The sequence below is a fragment of the Melospiza melodia genome, chromosome 16, assembly GCF_035770615.1.
Source record: "Melospiza melodia melodia isolate bMelMel2 chromosome 16, bMelMel2.pri, whole genome shotgun sequence".
In the NCBI taxonomy this organism is placed as follows: domain Eukaryota; kingdom Metazoa; phylum Chordata; class Aves; order Passeriformes; family Passerellidae; genus Melospiza; species Melospiza melodia.
In genome coordinates this window covers 5,237,221-5,260,475 of record NC_086209.1, presented here as the reverse complement: position 1 = coordinate 5,260,475, position 23,255 = coordinate 5,237,221, and the positions used below count along the sequence as shown (strand labels likewise).

General features: G+C 40.9%; 1 protein-coding gene across 3 annotated transcripts; it reads left to right on the top strand.

The window, feature by feature from the left end:
* Nucleotides 1-430: 430 nt before the first annotated feature.
* Nucleotides 431-23,099, top strand: OGT (O-linked N-acetylglucosamine (GlcNAc) transferase). 3 transcript variants are annotated; one of them, XM_063170403.1, is made up of 22 exons: nt 431-583; nt 4,212-4,362; nt 5,238-5,481; nt 7,022-7,090; nt 10,083-10,199; nt 11,518-11,597; nt 12,795-12,990; nt 13,281-13,421; nt 13,589-13,689; nt 13,882-14,035; nt 14,140-14,241; nt 14,427-14,606; nt 15,332-15,490; nt 16,113-16,202; nt 16,942-17,067; nt 17,481-17,651; nt 17,769-17,885; nt 17,965-18,132; nt 20,060-20,212; nt 20,907-21,159; nt 21,369-21,492; nt 22,042-23,099. In XM_063170403.1, exons 1-22 carry the CDS (start codon nt 547-549, stop codon nt 22,214-22,216), a joined length of 3,108 nt encoding a protein of 1,035 aa, XP_063026473.1. In that variant the 5' UTR covers nt 431-546; the 3' UTR covers nt 22,217-23,099. The 3 variants fall into 3 exon arrangements, with proteins under 3 accessions (XP_063026473.1, XP_063026474.1, XP_063026472.1); XM_063170402.1 differs by having other exon boundaries at nt 461-583; nt 4,182-4,362; XM_063170404.1 differs by lacking the exons at nt 20,907-21,159; nt 21,369-21,492; nt 22,042-23,099 and adding an exon at nt 19,778-19,899 and having other exon boundaries at nt 458-583; nt 4,182-4,362; nt 20,060-20,198.
* The last annotated feature ends 156 nt before the right edge of the window (nt 23,100-23,255 follow it).

Sequence of the window (23,255 nt, the reverse complement as noted above, 5' to 3'; positions counted from 1 at the left end):
GCACTGTCTCGGTGAGCTGTGGTGTCCCAGCGAGCTCCGCTGTCCCGGTGACTGAGCTCCGCTGGCCCGTGACTGAGCTCTTCTGTCCCGCTATCTGAGCTCCGGTGTCCGAGCCCCTCAGTCCCGCTATCTGAGCTCCTCAGTCCCGCTATTTGAGCTCCTCAGTCCCGCTATCTGGGCTCCGCTGTTCGGGCTCCGCTGTCCCGGTGAGCGGCGGTTCCGCGGAGCCACGTGCGGAGGTACCGGGAGGTGGCGGCGCATGCGCAGTCCCGCCGCCTTTGGCGCAGCGCTGCGCGCGGAAGGATAACTTTGTTCTGATAACGCGCCGATTCCAGCAGGTCCCTCCGCCCGCCGTGTGGCAGCGCCGCCCGGCGCCGCCCGGACTCTTTTCCGCGGAGATAGTTCCGGCCGCGGCCATTCGGTACCGCCGCCGCCGCCATTTCGGGAGCGCCGCCTCAGCGCGCCGCGACCGCGGGCAGCTCGGCCCGGCCCGGCCCGAGCACACCTTCTGCCGTCGCCGCCACAGCCTCCCCGGCCCCCGTCCCGATGGCGACCTCCGTGGGGAACGTGGCGGACAGCACAGGTACCGTGCGCTGCGGCGCCCCCGGGGACGGGCTGGCCGGGGACAGCGGGGGCCGGGCCGTGCCCTCGCCCCCGGGGCCGCTCCTTGCTGGCCGGGCCCGCGCCCGGCGGAAGTTTCCAGACGCGGTAGGGCGGGGGTGCCCCCGCCGCCTCTGTGGGGCTCCGGGCGCCCCGGGCCCGAGCGCGGTGCTGGGCGCGCTCCGGTGGGCGCTGCCCGTGGGCAGCCCCGGGCCGCTGCCGGGGAGGTGTGAGTGCGGCGGGCTCGCTGCTATATTTATCAGACTATCAGGTGACTGCGTTAGAGGGCGAAGTAGGCGAAAAGCCTGACCCAAAATGTGTGTTGGTTTGCCCAGAATCGCTCGCTGCACTTAGACAGGAGTTTTTTTCGGCAGCCTGGTCGAATGGAAGGTGTCCCTGCCCATAGCAGTGGAATTGGAACGAGATTGTCTTTAAGGTCCGTTCCAGCCCAAACCGTTCTGTGATTCTGTGGCATAGCTGGACACTACAGCGCTTTTCTGAACAGAAAGATAGCGTGTTGTATCAAGGAAAGATCCTGCCCTAAATTCAGGAACTTGAGGAATGGAGGAGAAATCTGACTTTCTCTGTAGAGCAAGAGAAAGAAGTCTTGTGCTTACTGAAAGGATGAAAGGACAGCACAGCTTTATGCCCCAGATTTTGGAGATTTCTGTAACCAGAGGGGCAGGAAGAGCTGAAATGATGCTTGGGAAAAGCGGAAGGAAAAGGAGGACTTTTAGAGAAAGAGACGGGATAGGAGTGCGGAGATAGGGATCTAAAGAGAATCGGTAATGATACAGAAATGAGCTGCAGCACGGTGTTTGGTACTTTCTCAGCTAGAACTGTGTGTGTGGCCAGCGAGGCTGCAGCATCCTCTTGTAGCCTGGATCCCTGCGGGTAAAACGAGCCACGTGCACGCTGGGAGGGAGTCCTGTGCTATCCAGCACCTCCCAGCTGGAGGTAACCACTGCTTCTGCCTGGAACTAGGTGGTGTCTGAGCGCCAGGTTGAGCATGAGTGTATTGCAAGCGCTTAGGATGGCATTTGTCGGGCGAAAATGGCCTTGGGCGCCTTTCTGATGGTTCTGTGCAGCTTTTTGTTTCGCTCGTATTGTCTGGAAGCCTCGGGGAAGGTCATTGTCACAGCGCTGTACTAGACTTTTCCAAGGTCATAGTCGAAGCATGCAGCACAAATTAGCCGAGGTAGAGAAATTAATTTATGCAAGACACGAAAAGGGATTTTCCTGGCTGTGACTCCTCACTGCAGTTATTTTCTTTACAAATTGATTCAGTGAGCATCCATTCATGGGCTGTCTTACGGATATTTTGCACTGCATAACTTCCAGCCAAGTTTGTATTAAAAAGTTTCACTCATTCTGCGCTTCCTGATGTGGCTGTCCACTTCCTGCATTTCAGTGAACTTCTGCACAATCGTTTGTAAAGTAAATGCTTGGAGGTAAATGACTGGCAATTTTACACTGTTTGCCTTTTCTCTGGAGACAAAGGGTGGCTTGTTTTGTAAACAGAGACACTTGATGAATGAAAGAAAGTGTCAGTGTTTCTTCTTTTGTTGCTTTTGTTAGTAGTTCCCATTCCCAGGTATTAAATCTGCACCGCCTGCTCTCTTGGCCTGGAAGTTACAACTTCAGTTTGACTTCTTGCTCAAAGTAGGCAAAACGTAGCCTTGAAATAGTGACTGAAAGTCTCTTTGCCTGCCGTCATAAGCCTTGAAGTGTAAACTTCTGGGTTGTTATGTTTTGGGGTGTTGGTTTTTTTTTTTTTTTTTTTTTTTTTTTTTTTTTTTTTTTTTTTTTCTTTGAAATTTACTGAAACAATTGAAATGTACTCGCGGAGGAAATTGAGTCCATGAGACATGCTCTTCCTCTCTCTGCTTTCTCTGTGCCATCAGCGGAAGTTGGAAATGCCAGAAGGGCAGAACCTGTTAACAGCACAGGGGCCCGGTGAGGAGCAGTCTGCTGGTGCCCAGTATTGCTGTCAGCACCATTTATTAGTGGTGTGGTTTCCAACCACAGTTCAACTTTCTCATGTTGAATAAAGGTTGTACCTTTTTATCTTTGCCTGTCGGTTTAATCAGATCGTGAAGTCCACTTTGCCCTTAGTCAGGTTGGAAAACCAGGAATCTAATCTGGATAAGGCTGCTTGGTTACTAATTTGTGAATTATCTGAAAAAGAGAGTGGCAGTGGTAGTTCCAATTTACTGTGAAACAGTTTATAGCACTGACAGAGATTGTACAGTATCTGGAAAAACTACTGTACTTATACAGGACTTGCAGTCTTGTATTAAAACCTACTGGTACTAAAACCCCAAATTTGAAAGTAATTTAAATAAATTGCATCAATCCCAATTTCATAAAATAAACACTGGGTAGTAAATCTGCACCTAATCTCTTTATGATTATTTCAGCTGTCTTTAAAATTCTCACAAAAGCATGAACTTTTGTACTACCTCACTCCAAAAATGTAGGCTCAGCTATTGAGCTGCTTTCTTGTATTAGGAAAGGTTTAACTGTTTCACTTAGATTCCAAATTTTAAAGCTGTAGGATGAGGTGGGAAATGTATAATTAATGGAATGAAGGAGCTGCAGAGTACAGGAGGAAAGATGAGAGATACTTGCAGTAATCAAACATTGTAATAGTAAGAGTTGTTGGTATAAAGGCAGAATTGGAAGGCCAGCACTTTTTTCTAGGATGAATGGTTGAGGGTTTTTCCAAGTTGCACTTGCTTATTTGTAAGAAATTTTACTTCTCTCACTTCTGGTTGTTTTGCCTAAAACAGGTGGTGTTTCATTTAAGTATTTCATTCTCCACAGTTGGGTATTAAATACTAAAACTGTTTTGTCACTCCTGTTTCAGCTAAGCCTCCAGGAGCTGTAACTCCTTTCCTGTACCCTGTCTGTTTAATGGTTCCTCCTGTAGGCCAGTTGCATAATCACTGAAGTGTGTGTTTGTCTTTCATCAGATATTGTTGTTCCATGACCATTTTTTTTTCTGTGAAGGGATTTTGACTCCTCAGAGGAAATATAGGAGTATGCAGGATTCAATGAATGTTACCCATTGTGCTTTTTTTGCCTTTTTTAAAAAGAGTTTTCACTACTTGCACAGCAAAATTTTCTTCTGTTCAAGTCCTTTATTAAAGTCTTTGTCTCCTGTCCTTCATTTCCCTATTAAATTGTTAGAACTTTTTTTACTTAGCAAAGCATAGGATTTTCAGTCGTGGGGAGGAGTGAGGAGAGTCATTGTTCTGTTAGCAGCACTTCCACTGTTAGGAACTAAAATATCATATCATGACAGGAGTCTCTTTCAGAATAATGGAAATTATTAAATTGCAAATATTCACAGTCGTTACAGTCTGCATTTTTATTAGCTGATGGAGTCATGGACTGGTACAGATAAGATCTTAGAATCCCAACTGTCACCTGCTGTAGTGTTCCATATAATTTCAAACATTTTTATCCATTAGTTATGTACATTTTATTTCTCATTGTTTTGTTTTGTTTTGTTTTTGTTTTGTTCCCATCATCTAACTTTTTGTTTTCCCCCTTTAAATGTTTTGGTGATTCTCCAGAACCAACGAAACGTATGCTTTCCTTCCAAGGGTTAGCGGAGTTGGCTCATCGTGAGTATCAGGCAGGAGACTTTGAAGCAGCAGAGAGGCACTGCATGCAGCTCTGGAGGCAGGAGCCTGATAACACTGGTGTGCTTTTGTTACTGTCATCCATTCACTTCCAGTGCCGCCGACTGGACAGGTAGGCTGCTTCTTCCCTCTGGAGTTCTGCTTGCACTCATCAGCTTTACAACAGACAGGAGGCCTTGCCATTATTGGTGTGTTATTTTGATATTGAACATGTTAATTAACATTGGAACATCAGCCACATTGGTGTGTACTGGCAGGATTTACTTCTTTAATGTTCATTCCACCTACAGTCTAAGGGTTTGGGGTTTTTTCTTTGAATTGTAAAACTTTCCTGCACAACAACATGTTTAGTTAAAGAAGTTCTGTGATCTGAAAGTTGTTTCTTTGTTCTTTCTGCTTGCCTGTTCCTGATCTTGCTCTCTGTGCCTCTAGCATTTTGAATTTCACTTGTTCTAGCTGTAAATTCATGTTTGTTGGTGAAGCAAGTAAGAACTTTTGACTTAAGTTTGTTTTATATAGTCTTCTGATTGAAGTCATAGTAGTTCAGATATGAGAAAATAGAGTGAGTGGGGATACAGCAGAATTTTATATGTTAGTCATGTCCTGCTGCTTGAAAAGAATATCAACATTGCCTAACGCATACAGATGTTGGAAGAGGGATTCCTGTAGTGTTTTTTCCACATGTATTGAGCTCAGGTTTGGTGAGGCAACTTGAACCCTTCTGACTAAATGAGAGCTGTCTTTGTTCAGTACAACCTAAAATGGGAACCAGGGCAATCAGAGTTTAAAGTGGGTGGATAAAGATACAGGACAGCTCTGTAAGTCCAGATTTGCTGGCTGTGTGTTTGGCTCACCTAAGCATGAATGTTCACTAGAGTGACTAGATAAACAGACAAACACTGAATGTCAAGGGTGGGTTTGTTTGGGTGGTTTTGGTTTGTCTTTGGGTCATGGTTTTTTATTTGCTGACTGGTCTGCTTTCTCCAGGTCTGCTCACTTCAGCACTTTGGCAATCAAACAGAACCCACTGTTGGCTGAAGCCTATTCAAACCTAGGCAATGTGTACAAGGAGCGTGGACAGCTGCAGGAAGCAATTGAGCATTACAGACATGCACTGCGCCTCAAACCTGATTTCATTGATGGATATATCAATTTGGCTGCTGCACTCGTAGCTGCAGGTGATATGGAAGGAGCAGTACAGGCATATGTGTCTGCCCTTCAGTACAATCCTGTAAGTAATGCTTTATTTTATGAAAGTCCATTCTTTATTACTGCCTTAAGACACAAAGGTAGCAGCATTCAAAGCATGAAAAATAGATAACCCTTCCAACTTGTATACCATAAACTTAATTAAGCAGTTAATACTATTTTTAAGGATCTTTGAGAGGCTTTTGCCACAATAAATTGTGTATTGCAGTAAGGGCTGCTGGTTGGTTGCTTTTCTCCAAATGGAACATACTTAACTTTTTAAATAAAAGGTAAGCAAGGTTTGGTTTTTCTCTTCTGAAGGCAGAAGCTTCAGTGAATGCCTCCATATTTAGCTTTATGTGCTTTAAGGTAGTACTACAGTGAGAGAATTGATGCTTAGACTTGAATGTGAGATCTTGGAAAATCACCAGGTGTTACTTTATCACAAAGTCAGAAATTTGATGGCGATGAGCGTTGCCTTGGTAAATTTCTGCTGTATACCAAGTTAGATTTCCATTGTGGGCTGGTTTGCAGGAGCATCATTTAGGTTTTATAGGCTGAAACTGACTGTCTGTGAGTGACTCCTATAAGATTGATTGATCTGGTGTATGGATTTTTGGTTGTAACTGTTTCAAATTGACATTTTTAGTAAGCAGACTGCTGTCCTCTGTTTATTTTCCATCATGTTCATTAAATTTATATAGTATTGCTCAGTGTGATAAAGGTATTTGCTTGCTCTTTGGTCAAACATTTTGATAAAAAGAACTTAAAGTGCAGCATTGGTTCCATGGCCATAAATCCTTTTTCTGTAGGAAAAGCAAACAGAGTTCAACAAGAGACTTACTGAACCTTATTTCTCTGTGTTCTTAAGCCAGTGTGAACTTGTCTAACTTAATATGCCAGGTGGTGTGACTAGTGGATGCGCTGGTTAGAATAATGTGAGATGGTGGGTTTTTTTGCAGGAGTTGAATTTTGTTTAGGTTAGTAAATCCTTTCATTAGTGTTGACAAAATGTCTACATCCTCTCTGGTCTTTACTGCTGGATCATGCTGTTGCAGATTGTGCTTTCATTTCAGACAAATGAAACAACAAGAACATGGGGTAAAGCTGTTGGAAAGGGATGGATTAGTGGGCAAAACAGGGAAGAAAACTTCTTTAGGAATACAGGCAGCAAAATCACTTTATATATCTTATTTAAAAGCCATAATGGCAATGGTGTATCTTAAGAGTACAGGTTTGCCATTGTGGTTTAAAAAAAAAAAGGTCTTGAAATGCTTACATGTGGCAAAAGGACTTAAGGTGCCGGGGAGGGCATTTATTTTCAGTTTTTTATTTCTGTATAAAAGGAATTGTATTAAATACTACTTCTTGTTAATTCTTTACAGTTGTACTTTTCCAGTACTAAATTTACTCAGATTATTTATTGTTTGTAATCTTACATCAAAAACAACTTCCATTTGTGATTTATTTATTAAGAATCTAAATTAAGCTTTAGAGGACTGGGTTGTTCCTTGCAAGTTCTCTGTGAAGACCTGTGGGGAGTGTGAAGTCCTGAAGCTGATGGTGTGATTTTGATTTTTCAGGACTTGTACTGTGTTCGTAGTGACCTGGGGAACCTGCTCAAAGCCCTGGGTCGCTTGGAAGAAGCCAAGGTAGGTGTTGGGTAGAATACATGTAAACATCAGTGTTTTGAAAACTTGAACTTTGCACCAAGTCTTCAAATCTGCGTTGATCAACAGACAGTCCGAGAAACTTCTGAAAACTGAAGGCACTGAAACACCCCAGAGTAGTTGCAGGGCAAGCTATGGCATGTCCCTGTTTAAAAAGTTGGTTTAAGTCAAGAAATGGAAAGTTATCAAGCCTTGCTGCTGAACTAGACTATCTGATACCATTCTGAAGTATTGGGCAGGGGCTCCATCATGCTTTCATCTGGAAATAAGTAACAATCCTTCAGATCTGAGGCTTGCCTGCTGCTGCCAAGCAGAGAGCCTGTGGTTAGCTCGAGATCCCTGTACGATGCAGGTGCTATTGAAAAGGCTGCTCTTCTAAAGTCCTTTGTGGCTTGTAAGTGGAGAAGAAACTTTCCAAATGTTACCTTGTAATATTGGCTTTTAAAGATTTTTATTCTTTTAACTTTTCCCTTCCCTTGATAGTGGAAGAAAGGCTAGTAAATAATAGCTGCAGTATGCGACACACACCACCCTCCCACCCCCATCCCCAATATCTTTTCTTCATGTCTTCCCTCTCCCCTCCCCCAAAATAAAGAAATCAGAAGGACAAAGCTGGTTTGTTTGGTAAATGAACTGATCAAAAGAAAACTTGCTGTAGTGGAAAGGTGGCTTCTAGCAGTCGTGCGTTTCCTAAACCGACAATTCGAACACCAAGATGAGTTTCAAATTCTTGGCACGTTAAAATTGGGATTGCAGAAAGAAATTGTCTTGTTACAAGCCACCTTACGCGTCCGCGCTGCCGGGGTGAGGAGTGTGGAGAGAGCAGAGCCGCTCTGGGCTCCACGGCTGTCGCTCCAAGCCCCACGCGCATGCTCAAAGTGGAGTGTATGAACAGCGTAGCTGTCTGTTTGGCTGCAGCACCAGCTGGGGAGGGTGGGCATCTTTGTGGGGTAACGGGGACAGCAGGATCAAAATTCAACATTGCTTTGTTTCTCATGAACAACTTGGATGCGTGTACCACCCTAGAGCAGCCTGATTGATTTGGTCGGATCCAGGTTGAAAACAATTGTGTAGCGGCATTCGGAATTGAATGGTCTTTGAGACACTTGGTTCTCAGCCCACCAAGCGGACAGCTAACATGAATTGCACTTCACTGCAGCTTTAGTGTGACTGGTATAGGCCAAGACACTGCGCCTGCCTTAGGTTGCTGACTTCTTTGTTTCAGAGCTCTGGAGACACCTAGTTTGAAAGTGTTATTCCGTTTTGTGAGAACTTAATAAACGAGGAAAAACATCTCGAGTAAATTGCAATGTGTTTCTTTGGTTATCAGTCCATTTGAAAGATCAAGCCAGCAGATTCCTTACAGTTTGAACTAAAATTTAATTTCTTTGTAGATGTTTCAGAGCCTTTCTTCCAAAAAAAAAAAAGTCCCTGCTGTATGCAATTGCCCGATTAACCCTCTCCCTTCTGCATGTCTCCCTTGTTACAGACAGATTATCCTCATTCCCATGTGTTAAGACATATCCAAAAAAATGCAATTGCTTTGTTGAACTCTTACTAATGATCTTGTTTTATTTTCTCTCTTGTTTTTGGTTTTTCACCACTGATATTGTATTTAGAAGGTTTCAGGTGGGTGAAACCTCCTATTCCATGCGTAAGGTGCCTCGCTGAAGGGAGCTCGAGGCCTGGATCTAGGGCAGACACACACCTCCTCCTCCTCTTCCAGCAAGGAACGCACCGAAAAGTCACATGATGAGAAATATGGTAACGGGTTTGTAACTGCCACAGCAAAACCATTTGCCTCCATGCCTGAATCTTCTGTCTTGTGGCTTCAGAAACAGCTTAAAATATTTAATTACAAGCAAGTAATGTAAGAATATTTTATACTATTAGCCACAAATTCTTTCAAAGAAATAAAGTAAAAGTAAATTAAAATATTTTTTAAAGAAATAATTGGAGATAGTTAATAGTAAAAGCTTCTAACTCTTCCGGTTGTTCATTTTTTTCCTTTTTTCTTCTTTGTTTGGATTGCAGCGTTCTGCTCTTCTGATGATGCGCTGTGATCCTGCAGTAGCGCAAAGGCTGCGCAGCGGTAACGCGCATTGCGTGCGATTCAAGCCCCCGTGAACGGTTGACTCGATGATTAATCTCTGATCGGGCGACTGCCCGAGCTCCAGGCTGCAGCCTTTTGAACCAAAATTGGCTTGTAACGCATTTCCAGAGTCCAGACATCAAATTTAACATGCGAGTTTTGTGTGGGCCTGTCTGGTAGATTAATGATTCTGGTTGGCTGTTCACTGCACCTTGGGGCAATCACTAGAGCCAAGCAGTTCGCAGCGATAGCGTGGCGCCGTGCTGGGTAGGATGCGCAGCGATTTCTTGCGCTTGCATTACAGGGACCTAAACCTTCATGCAATCCTGTCATTTGAGGTTTTGAAGCTGCAGGAGAGGTTGAATTGTATTTGAAGAAACTGGGGAACAAGATGTGGATGGGGTGTGTCATCGTGTTTGACAAGCACACTTTAAACTTTTATCTTTTTCAGTAGTTTTTTTTTTTGCTTTTATGATTTTTTTAAAACTAATTTCTATCAGATTTAGAATATTTGTAAGTTTTGTTCCAGAGTAAAGTTGGTTTTACACGGTAATTTTTTTATTTTTACACACTTTAAGGTGGCAGATGTTCTGGTGAACTACTTGAATTCTAAGATGATTTTTGTGGCAATCTGGTGTCTGAAGGAATGTTAATCTGTTGCCAGCATAACTGAAAAATGGTGGGCTTGCACCTGGGTTTTGGTTTGCGCTGGCGCAGGATCAACAACAGTTTGCAGCGCATTAGTTTTGGCGCAAGCTAGCCTATACTGCAGGGTCACTTTTGGCTGGTTAGAGAAGGCATACTAACAATTATTTTTTCTCATTTTTTTCTTTTTACAAATATTCCCCTTCCCTTGTATCTCTCTTCTTTAACTATTCCAAGGCGTGTTACTTAAAAGCAATTGAGACTCAACCAAACTTTGCAGTGGCTTGGAGTAATCTTGGCTGTGTTTTCAATGCCCAAGGAGAAATTTGGCTTGCAATTCATCACTTTGAAAAGGTAACTACCTAAGGGAGTCAGCTTCACTGCTAGATTTAAATGTACATGCAGTTGTGTGCTTGCAGGTGATAAATATTTTGGTCGTGGAGAACTTTATATGATCCTGTTAATTGTTTTTTTAAACTTGCTGATGTTTCAAACTGCCTATATGGTACTAGAGAGAGACACTTAGAACTCCCCTAGGACTTCACACATGTCAAATATGAGAAAATTAATTAAATTCTTCTTCAGCCCTTTCCTGTACTAAATTTTTTAAAAACCTGATTTGGTGATAATGTTTTGTATGTGTTGTGTGTGAGAGAAAGAATCAACTTGGTGCTGAAATAATTTTGCACTGTGATTTTTGTTTCAGGTATTACTGTCCTTTGAGTAATTGAGAAGAACAGTTTTAAGTGACACATTAATTCCTCTTCTCCATGGTTATTTTTCACTGTTCATAATTCCCTAGATTAGTGTCATTAAGAGTTGTCTGAGACCCTCCAATTAGTGTCTAATTGGCATCATAATTAATTTTGTCCTCATCTCTGAAGTTTCTAGAGTGCCCTAAAGCTGAATTTAAGATGTGGCAACAGTTTCTTCCTGAAACTCATGGCTTTAAATATACAGAAAAAAGCCTAGCTGCTCAAGATTTTTTTTGAATCTGTGTCTAGTCCATGATAGATGAAGTATTTTAATATGGAATTAATAATTCCCATAAGACTGTAAGAGTGGGGCTTGTCAAATACTCATATGTAGCTTTATGCTGCAGCTTCTGTAACATCATCAGTCTTAAGTGATTTTTTTTGCATTTTATTAGTTTTGAAGGGAGCAAAGATGTTTTAGTTAAATGGCTACTCAATTTTCCCTGCACATGTTATGTATTTGCTATTTCCTTGATCTTGTGAACAGCCTGTTTTCCTGCACTGGTAAAGCTTTAAAATTCTGTCTTACTTTGCAGTAGGTAAAGGATACAGATAAGGGTTTTTTATGGTTTCTTCTCTAAAAACAAGCTAAAGACAACGTAGCATCAGTAGACAGGACTGTTGAGTATGATCAGCCTAATGTGAAATAAATGCTTAAAATTTTATTCCCCAGTAGTTGCAACTCAGTAGGTAAGCAAACAAATAAATTTGAAGGTAGTACATGCTGTCACTTCTACAGATAAATAACTTTGCTCTGTGGATGGTTTCTGTTTTCCTTCCTTACTGGATTATTGATAAAGTCTTAAAAACTTACAGATTATATTTATCAAATTTTTAAAAAGCTGCAAACAACTCAGTTTCATAGAAAATACGTTTGTGTTTGATGCTCAAAACTTTTACTTCAAAACTATTTTCAGGCTGTAACACTTGACCCAAATTTTTTGGATGCTTATATCAATCTGGGAAATGTTCTGAAGGAGGCAAGGATATTTGACAGGTAAGCAGATCAGTACTGTTGCTCTCTGTGGCTTGTCAGATATATCAAGATACAGATTGTGTTCTTTCTGTAAATTGTCTATGGGCAGGGGTAGCAAAGACTTCAAGTCTAAGCTTAGCGAGCAAATGGCTTTGAAATGCAGACAGACCAGGCTACTGGTCTATTTAAATAAAAATAAAAAATTCCAGTGATATGTATTCATTCATGTTGCTTTCTTGTACTTAATCCATTGTCAAAACCAAGAGTTTGTGATGAAAATAGATTTGAAATTAGGGCTCAGAGGGTGAAAATAAGATGCACAAGGAAGACCTAAATGCTAGATTTCTCTGTTTTTATTAAGTGATTCAGAACATAATTTGCAAGTGTGTCTCTTCAAAAATTTCCCTTCTGTGTGAGACACACTGGAATGCTGGAATTCAACTAAACATGTGATTGAATATTCTGTATTTCTGACATGTCTGCCTGGTGTTATTGCCTTGGGTTGCAGTAGTGTTGCTGTGTTGTTGAACTAACCTGTTCTGAGACCTCTAATCTGATACGTGAGTCTTCTGTTTCTGGGAAAAGATCCAGGCTGTGTTGTTTATATGCAGTGTAGCATATTGCATCTGTTAATTGGGTTTTAATTTCTGATAGCTGTGGTTTGTGGCCCCAGATTTAATAAAAGCTTGCAGGGAACAGGTTAATTATCTGCATTGCACACAGTCTAAATGACTCAGTGATGTCAGATTGCATCATGAATTAGAGGACCAAACAGAGGCATGTTTTTCTATAATTTCAGATTTTGTATCACCTTTTAAAGATTTACTTACAGATATATCGTTTTCCTAGAAATTTGATTTAAATACATCAGCCATTTTTATAGTGCTATAGGAGCATATAATGAAAGATTTCACTTTTGAACAAAGTGATTTAAGTCTAACTAATGGTTAGTGGTGAGAATAAAGATGTAATGTGATACTGTTTATCTTGTTAAAATTGAATAATAAACTGGCAAAGAATGGGGTAAGGAAAAAGAGGGGCTTTTCCTAGTAATGACAAATGTTAAAAAAAAAACCCGAAAGCTTTCCTTGTTTTCCAGAAGACCTAATGTTGTTCAGTATACACTGTACCAAGGTAAATAATTCCTGCTCTCTGGATGATTGTTTACCTTTTTTATTTGATGATTGTTTACCTCTTTTTTCTTTTATTTTGTTCCAGAGCTGTGGCAGCTTACCTGCGAGCCTTGAGTCTGAGCCCGAATCACGCAGTCGTGCACGGCAACCTTGCCTGTGTGTACTATGAGCAGGGCCTGATAGACCTGGCCATAGACACCTACAGGAGGGCCATTGAGCTGCAGCCCCACTTCCCTGATGCCTACTGCAACTTGGCCAATGCCTTGAAGGAGAAAGGCAGTGTAAGGAGCACTTCTTTCCTCTTAAAATTACAGTGAATGCTTTTTTAATAGATACCAGCTGTCACCAATTTGTTAAGTTGTTGAGCAAGTTGTTAAGATGGATGTTAACCTCACTTAAAAGGAAGAATAATTCAGGAAATCTCCATCTTGAACCTTTTAAAAGTGATTGTATAATGACTTTTCATAAACAGTGCTTTTAAAATAAATGTAGTGTTATAAATAATAATAATTAACATTAAATAAATATAAATAATAACAATAAAATATTAACAGTGCCCCTTTTTTTGAAGGTGGTAGAAGCAGAAGAATGCTACAACACAGCCCTTCGACTTTGTCCCACTCATGCAGACTCACTCAACAATCTGGCAAACATCAAGCGGGAGCAGGGCAATATTGAGGAAGCTGTGCGTCTTTATCGGAAGGCTCTTGAGGTACACTTGGGTGTGAGGGGGAGAGGTGGGTGGTTCTGCATGGGAATGTGTAATAGGACAGAGGTTGTCTTCCCCTTTCTCTAAAAAAAAGTAAGAATATACAATAATAAATGCATAACTGTTTTTGCTGTGATGTTTGAGACAGAGTCAACTTCTTTTTCTTCCAGGTGTTTCCAGAGTTTGCTGCAGCACATTCGAACTTAGCAAGCGTTCTGCAACAGCAGGGAAAGTTACAGGAAGCTCTGATGCATTACAAAGAGGCTATTAGGTAAATGGATACTCACTGTAAGAGTCCCGGCCTTTCCTTATGGGAAGGTGCCTGGATTTGTACAGGAGATGATTTAGTCATGTGTTGTAATTTCCATAGTTGCTCTTCAAATGGAAAAGTCTGGATATGAACATGTTTTCTCATCAGAGGAGGAACTTTTCTTGTTCATGATATATAATCTTTATTTTTCAGAATCAGCCCCACATTTGCAGATGCTTATTCTAATATGGGAAACACTTTGAAGGAGATGCAGGATGTTCAGGGAGCTCTGCAGTGCTACACCCGTGCCATTCAGATAAACCCAGCTTTTGCTGATGCCCACAGCAACCTGGCCTCGATTCACAAGGTAGCACATGGGAATGATTCACTCTTAGAAGAGTGTGGTGGGGCACTGTGAGTAGTTACCCTGAGGATATTTTTACCTGCTGACTCATTTCTGTATCTTCACAGGATTCAGGGAATATACCAGAAGCCATTGCCTCTTACCGTACTGCTCTGAAACTGAAACCTGATTTCCCAGATGCCTATTGCAACTTGGCCCACTGTTTGCAGGTGAGGAAGATGAGGCTTTGAAAGACTTCAGTTTTAAATCAGAAGATAAGATTTTACAGTCATTAACAGTAATTACAGAAGTTGTCACTTCCATTTTTGGAAGAAATGTTAATCTCAACCTCCGAAATAACTGATACAGGCTGGGGGAAGCTGTTGTCATAATCTTTGTTTTTCCTTCTTTATAGATTGTCTGTGACTGGACAGACTATGATGAAAGAATGAAGAAGCTGGTTAGCATTGTAGCTGATCAGCTGGAGAAAAACAGACTGCCTTCTGTACACCCACATCATAGCATGCTGTATCCTCTATCTCACAGTTTTAGGAAGGCAATTGCTGAGAGACATGGAAATCTCTGTTTGGACAAGGTAGGAAGTTCTGTACGGGCCAGTTGTTGTTTGAGACTTTGTGTGTTCCTACTCAAAATCGAATACTCAGATTTGTCAGTATTAGCCTTTGTAAGCTTTCTGAGTCACTGACATGTGAAGAGGTGGGATGTGATGTTCATAGCTATTAGTGCTTGTGAGTTTTGAGACAGACTACTTGTGCAGGTGCCATTTATAATTAAAAATGTGCTGTCAGCTGGTGGGAGGGTCCAGTTAACTAATGGAAGGTAACACTTTGTCACAGTGACTTGTCTGAGTAGCCTGATAATACTGTCAGAGATAGTGGTTGCAAGCTGATGCCTTGGCAAGATGGAAAGCAAAGAACAGAACAAACACTGTGGTGGCTTACAGCAATGCTGTTCTGGTTACCAGTGACTTGTGGTTTGAGAACTTCCTGAGGATCATGGTGTGGTATCAGGATATTTAATAATTGAGGTGGAATACTGAAACTGTTAGAAAAGCAGAAATGTGCTAGTGGTGTCTGTATTTGTGTGAGAGCAGAGACATCACATCTTGTGACACAGTGTGTGGGCACTGCACTTGGCTCCAGTGGAATACATAGAGCACAGGTTTGGAACAGCAGATGTCCATGACTGCCTGCTTGAATGTGGGATAAGGTTAATTCTGCAAACTCCTAGGGGGGGTTTTGTCCCTTTGTTTAGATTTTAATTCCTGGATTTTTAAACACTTGTGTGTTTTCTTGGCAGATTAATGTTCTTCACAAGCCACCATATGAGCATCCCAAGGATTTGAAGGCCAGTGAAGGTCGACTTCGTATTGGCTACGTGAGCTCTGATTTTGGAAACCATCCAACCTCACACCTAATGCAGTCAATTCCAGGCATGCATAACCCAGACAAATTCGAGGTAAAAATAAAAATGGCATGCTTAAAGCTCTAAATATGCCTATAAGTGGCACTTTTTTTTTCCCTTGGTGCAAGCAATTAAATCAGGAAAGAGCAAATTTTTGCTTCTGGAGTTGTTTTTTTTTTATGGGTTGATGAGTTCTTCAGCCCAAATCATCCTCCTTTACCAATATGAAGTGCTGTTTTCAGATACACTTGTGGTTTCCTACTTGGGAGAACCAGTCACTGTTAAAAAGCTTCCCTGAGGCTTGGCTTGCCTATTCAACCTGATTCATAGTTATGATTCTCACTAATTACAAAGTCAGAGTCGACTTGAAGACATCTTAGACATCTAATTCTTATGCAGATCTGTCTGTTAAGGTTACTTTGCCTTGCACTGATGAGAAGATTGGATATATGCGTGTACAGGATGCAGGGCCATTCTCTGGCACAGAGCTAAGCCTTGTTCAAATGTGTCAAAAAATGGCTCAATGCCTCTTTCTTGGCTTCATTCTCAACTGGTAAATGCCATGTAAAAAACTATGATTTCTGTGAAACTAGACATAATTTAAAATCACAATATAGCACAGTTATTTTACGGACAAGTTGTCACAGATACTCATTTTTGGTGCCTCTTATTTTAGGTATTCTGTTATGCCCTGAGTCCTGATGATGGGACAAACTTCCGTGTAAAAGTGATGGCTGAAGCAAATCATTTCATTGACTTATCTCAGGTGAGCTTGTTTTATGCATTGACCTTCTAGCAAACCTAAATTTTTCTAAATAAAGAAAGAGATGAATCTGTGGTTTGAGATTCTTAGTTGCAATTATTTCTTGAATTAGGCTGATGTTAGTCTCGAGAATTTGAAATTTGTAGTTGTATTGGCATTATGCCCTACTTCAGATGTGATGGTTATCTTGTGACCTCTGATTATTAAAAAGTAACATCAATATTTAATAACTCTCACATAAAATCTCAAGATAAGTCATATTTAAATGTCATGGAGAAGTCAAGATGTCATAATGCAAATAGATTTAAGCTTGTCTTAGGTTCAGTGTGAAAACTGACCAGGATTTCAGTATACACAGAAGTCAAAGCAAAGCTCTGTAGTGTAGTTAACTGATCTTATTCTTTATCTTCATTTTGATCTTCTGTACTACCTTAGTTTGTGAACATGCCACTTGCCCTATGTGAGCTTTAATACTAATTAGCTTTAGAGGACTGGGTGTGGGGGAAGGTGTTCTGGTTTCTATAACCTCAGTTTCTGGCCTTTAGCTTTTGTTTTACTGCTACTCAGCTCTACTGCTGCATTGAGGAGTTACACTTCTGTAAAACCAGAATTAACAAGATCTAAGTCTCACTTAAATTAAATTATGCAGTTGGCATCTATCCATTGTTACACTGATGACTAACCACATTTATTGCTGGGAGACTGAAAACTAAAAATTATGTGTTTATTTATTTATTCTTAGATACCATGTAATGGAAAAGCAGCAGACCGCATCCATCAGGACGGGATTCACATTCTCATTAACATGAATGGCTACACCAAAGGAGCCCGAAATGAATTGTTTGCCCTGAGACCAGCACCTATTCAGGTAACTGAGTTACAGGGCTCTTAGTAAGCCAGAATCAGTGTCAGAGGTTTTTTGGAGGGATTTTTTGACTAAGGATTTTCTAAAATGCCTATGGAAAGAGAATGAGAGGAACCTTTATCAGAGTCATTCTAGACTACAGGAGTTGTCTCAGGTGAGAGAAGCTGTAATCACTGATGGTTGGCTTCAAGCTGCACATTGTGGGGAAAATTTGCTTGAGAGATCAATTTTAGAGCATATTTGAGCTGTTCACTGTCTTGGTATGGAAAGTTTAGAATTAGGGGTTGATCTTCAGTTGGTAAAGCAGAAAAAGGAACTTGAACCTGTATGCGGCAAATGTAAGTTAAAATTGATTTTTAACTGCCTTTATTTTTGCAATGCACATGGAACTGAAGCTTTGCTTTCTTGTTTTTTAGGCAATGTGGCTAGGATATCCTGGAACCAGTGGGGCATTGTTCATGGATTATATCATCACAGACAAAGAAACTTCACCAGTTGAGGTGGCTGAGCAGTATTCAGAGAAATTAGCTTACATGCCAAACACTTTCTTTATTGGAGACCATGCCAACATGTTCCCCCATCTGAAGGTATGTTGGAAGATAGGGCAAGAAAAGTAGGTGTTTTCCATAGGTATCTATGAAATGGCACTCGGTATAGTACTGGTAAGGGGTCTTGTAACTTCTTGAAATCTTTTCTTTTGACAGAAAAAAGCAGTGATTGATTTCAAGTCCAATGGCCATATTTATGATAACAGGATTGTTTTGAATGGCATTGACTTGAAGGCATTCCTGGACAGCCTTCCTGATGTCAAGATCGTTAAGGTGAGAGTTGCTCTTGTTTGTGTACAATCCTGGGGACTGAAGGTAGAACTCCCTCTGATCCCTGTGTGATTTATCTCAGATGAAGTGTCCTGACAGCTGTGACAACGCCGATGGCAATGCCGCCCTCAGCATGCCAGTGATCCCTATGAACACCATTGCAGAGGCTGTGATTGAGATGATAAACCGTGGGCAAATTCAGATTACTATCAATGGCTTCAACATCAGTAATGGATTAGCAACTACTCAGGTGAGGCACTTCAAGACACTGGTATTTATGTTATATATGTGTGTTTTAACATAACAATGAAGAAAACCTCCAAGCAAATGTGTTTTCTGTCATGTTGATTCCTTTAGTTGTCATACTGAAGGAAGCTCATTATAAGCCACAGATGTACTGGAAGATGATCTTCCCCCCCAAAGATAGAGGAATTGTATCTAGAGGTATCTAAAGTCCAAAGAAATTCTTTCTTGTTGCATAAAGAAGATATTTGCTTGTTTTGAATTTGAAGGCAAGATTTCCCTATTGCCTGCAGCCTACCAAGATTTGTGACCTGTTACTCAGTGTCAATTGTGTTTTTCTGTTAGAAAAAAAATTGCTGAGTAATAGGATAGAGGCAAAGTTATTCCACTGTATTTCAACAACATTTATTCATCTCCTTACATCTTTCAGAATTTTACACTATATTAGCACCTCTCAGTGCTTAACAGTTCATGGGATTTTAGTGACAGTTACTGGTATTTAACTTTTCCACTGCAGAACAGTTTTTTCCTTTTAGAAATGCCATATTCTGACATTAGCATCACTCGGTACCTTGTGAATTTTATTCAGTTTACAGTTCCTCAGGAACCTCTTTTACATCATTTTGATACCTTTTATTACCACTGCTCTGTTCATAACCTCATAGCTTGATTTATTTTTGAATTCTTTTCTTCACAACTGAGACTTTTCTTTGAGTTGGTCATAGTTTCTCTTAGCTTGGTCAGTAAGGCTGTTAGCAATTTTTCTGAAGTTGTCATCTGAGAATCATAGAGAATTCTTGTCTTAACACTCCACCACTGAGATGAAAGACTCTCTCCTCTGTCTGTGCACTTCTAAAACAGGATTTCTGTCTTTCAGTGACATTAATATAGCACTTCTTTGTGCTGAGATCAGCTACTTTTGGGCATAGGTCAGCAAGAACTGATCACTGTGTTTTTGAGGTCTCAGTGACCTGTTAGTAGCATATTTACCAACTTCTGTTGTGCATCTACTAACAGTCAGTGACAGTGAGTCATTGTCATTCACATCAAGTGTGTCATCAGTGGCTGGCTGCAATGCTACTGTCTAAATTTTTAATGCCTGTGTAGGTAAAAATACACATATATATAGAAAAAGGCTCTAAGTAGCTGTGTTGGCCTCTCTGTTTATCTGATTTTGATCCCGTCATAGCTTGTCATTAATTAAAAATCCTGCTTCCATTTTACTAATCCTCAAGACTCTTGCATGGTAACTTGATTATTCCAACTTCATCCTCTGCTCCTTTTTATTAGAATATTCCTATTTTTTTGAAGGCTTTTCAAAAGTTTGTCATTAACTCTTCTTATTTTCAGCTTTTTCATTATTTTCTTTGTCAACTGGTTCCTTACAGTCCTATCAGTTACATACGAGTCTGCCTCTATTGATTATCTGTTCTGTGCTTACTGTGTTCTATCTTAAAAAAGAAAAACACACCCAAAAATAAACCACAAAAATCCAAACAAACCAAACCCCAGCTTTGCTTTCTAAATACCTTTTTATTCTGTCTTTCAGTTTTAATTTCATTTTTGGTCTCAAGGAAATTACGTGACCTTAAGGAGGATAGGATTCCATGTGTAATGCCTCTTTATATGATTCTTCTTTCCAATTATTCCAGTTACTTGGAATTTCGGGGAGATATAGGAAGGGCATGAAAATGCCCAGTGTTTTTTGCCTTGGTGGTTGCAACATTGTGGCATCCACAAACGTGTACACATACCAGTTAAATTCTTGCTATGGGTAAGTAGACAATTTTGTTTTGTATCATAAAACCAAAGATGTACTTACAGTAATTTGTTATGCTAACAAATGTGTCTCAGGACAATTCCACAGGGCATAGTCTTGTTGCCTGCAGTTTCAGTGTTTCAATAGCTTTTTTTTTTTTTTAATTTTATTTTAGATAAACAACAAAGCAGCAACTGGTGAAGAAGTTCCACGGACTATAATTGTCACTACCCGTTCTCAGTACGGCCTACCAGAGGATGCTGTTGTGTACTGTAACTTCAATCAGCTCTATAAGATTGATCCTTCCACCTTGCAGATGTGGGCTAATGTGAGTATCTGTATCCAGCAGGAAATCTAAGGTCAGACTTCTGGCAAAGTTGGTTAGCAGAAACTTCATGCAAGTTAACTTCTCTGTGGAAAACATTGACCTTGAGCCATTTGAATACTTGAAGTGTTCATGTTGCAGGGCTTAGTGTTAGTAGCATATAGAGGGTTTTAGATGTATTTCCAATTATATCTGTGTATCTAGCCAGTGAAAATTTATGTTTGGGATAGCTTAAGTATGCTAGTTCTCCATTGTGAAATAATTTTGGATTTCCTTAGTCTTTGCAAATGAGTTATAACTGGCCTTGGCAATTGGTACATTGATAAATCTGAGTGGAGAACATTTCTATCAGGTCCCAATTTACAGACAACAGTGTATTGCGGAGAGCTAATTGAGGGTAATTTTTCTTTATATTCCATAGTACAGGCCTATAAATAAATGAGATCATAAACTTCAGTACTTACTCTCTTAAGGAACTGCTCTGTACACTGTTGCTCAGAGTTGCTGTCTCTTTCAGTGGGATCAGAAATGCAATCCCAGTGATCTCATTCATAATGATGATCTCTTTAATTTCTGCTCTATACCTTAAAGAATGACGACGCCTTCCACTTCATTTTAGTATGTGGCAGTTTCTTGTTTAGAAAAGTAAATATTCTTCTCTGAACTTCTTGTATTTTCTTCTTTTTTTTTGTTACAGATCCTTAAAAGAGTTCCCAACAGTGTGCTGTGGCTGCTACGTTTCCCAGCTGTAGGAGAGCCCAATATCCAGCAGTACGCACAAAACTTGGGCCTTGCCCAAAACCGAATCATCTTTTCACCTGTTGCCCCCAAAGAAGAGCATGTGAGGAGAGGGCAGTTGGCTGATGTTTGTCTGGACACTCCCCTTTGCAATGGGCACACAACTGGCATGGATGTGCTCTGGGCTGGGACTCCAATGGTCACTATGCCAGGTAGTGCAGCAGGGAACCTACATTGAATACATGGCTTGGAATATTAGTAATTTTTTAGTAACAGCAAACACATCAAACTGTGCCTTTTGTAGAGGCAGAAGGCCTTTTGTAGGCAATAGCTCCTAGCTCCTGTGTGATAAGTTACTTGATAGACTCATTCCTGGTTGTTTTTGTTGGTTTTGATGTGCCTTTTATTTTCTTTTCTTCAGGCGAGACTCTGGCTTCACGAGTTGCTGCCTCACAGCTCACTTGCCTGGGTTGTCTTGAGCTCATTGCAAAAAACAGACAGGAGTATGAGGATATTGCTGTGAAACTGGGAACTGACCTGGAATAGTAAGCAAACTTGGACTCTGGAATGTGGGAGCATCAAGAATGCAGAGTATTTGGGCACAGTGCTGAGGCATCAGTAGTTTTAATCCTGCAGATATTTTATATGTAAAATAGCTGGGCAGTCCTTGTCTAGAGGTGTCTTGTGTTGCAGTCAAGTCAGCTTCTGCTTTTATGGTAACTTAACAGCACTCCTAATTGAGTAACAGTTCTGAAGAAACTGCTTATATGCAAAAGTGCAATACAGTTTTATTCTTTTTAAATAGAAGATTAAGCAGTTTGTCACTTCAAATTAAAATCATGCTGTAAAGTGTTTACTGCCTTACAGATAATGCAGCAAGTTGATGTTGCAGCTATTCTGATTTGAAGTAATTGTGCTGGTCTGTATCAGAAATGAGAGGAGATAGAACAGGAATTTGGTGGAGGTGGGGAGCAGGTGTTTGTGAAGCAGTTGTACAGGCAGTTCTGGGTTAGCTGAAAACAGCAGGTTTCAGAGGTAAACAGTATGATGTATTGTCTGGAACATCTCATGACTGCTTTAACTCTCTTTTGTAGCCTGAAAAAAATCCGTGGCAAAGTGTGGAAGCAGAGGATATCCAGCCCTCTGTTCAACACGAAGCAGTACACGATGGACCTGGAGCGGCTCTACCTGCAGATGTGGGATCACTACGCTGCGGGCAACAAACCCGACCACATGATCAAAGCCGTGGAGGCCAGCGAGTCTGCATGAACAGAGACACACTGGGCCTGCCCTCCAAACCCTCCAGGAACTGAGCCTCTCCAACACCTGTGCAGAGATGATCAGCTAAAAACTGTGCATTTCTACTTAATCTGCCTGGTACTCTGTGGCTGAAGTAATACATGATGGTGATTAAAGCACAGCCAGACTTATTTCTTGCATGATAGGGAAAGACTCAATAGAGCCTGGGATCCTTTTATTCCATGAGGAATTTGAATGGGATTGAGCCGTGTACATGTGAGCCTGTGTGTATGAGTGACAAAGTGGTTGCTGGGGGAAGTTTGAACTGCCCAACCAGTTGATGATATCATGGATTGATTTAATCTTCCTACAAACCTCTCTCCTTTTACGTGGATTGGGAATTGGAGCGTTTTAACATTTGATTTTGGGTACTCCTGTTGGTATATATGTGGTTCTCCCATGACAAGATTTCCAGCTAGCGAGTTTCTCCCTGTGTTAATTTCTAAACTGCGTGGACTGAAAGGGCGTATGTGCTGGTGTAGTCTTTTTTTATAGGTTTTATAAACCACTTGAGCCTATATCAGCCTTTTAATGTTTGACCTCTGTTTTGGAGCTCTCTCTGTAATGTGTTGGTTAAGATAAGGACTTTTGTTTTTTTTGTTTTGTTTTGTTTTTTAAGCTTCTCCAATAATTCAGCTAATTGGCTTCATGATGGCAGCTCCTATTCTGTTAAAAAACCAAATTTGATTTGAAATTAATCCTTCCCACAGGTGTTTGAGGTGAACACAAACTGGTGCCAAATACAGATCTTTCAGGAATGATTGTTAATTATGTATAGGGGTGCAGTCCTAGGTACTGTAGCAAAGACTTTAAAAAAAAAAAAATAAAGCTTTGGTTTGCCAGTTTGATTTGACCGGTGTGTCACGTTTTGTGGTGCTGTCAGAGAAAAAACCTTGCTGGCCTTTACTCTTCCGTTGTGTACCGTTTTGGGCAGCAGTGGATGCTTTGTGTAGGAATAGGCGGAATTTCCGCGCTGCCGGTGCCGCGGGGCGGGCGGGGCGCTGGGCCG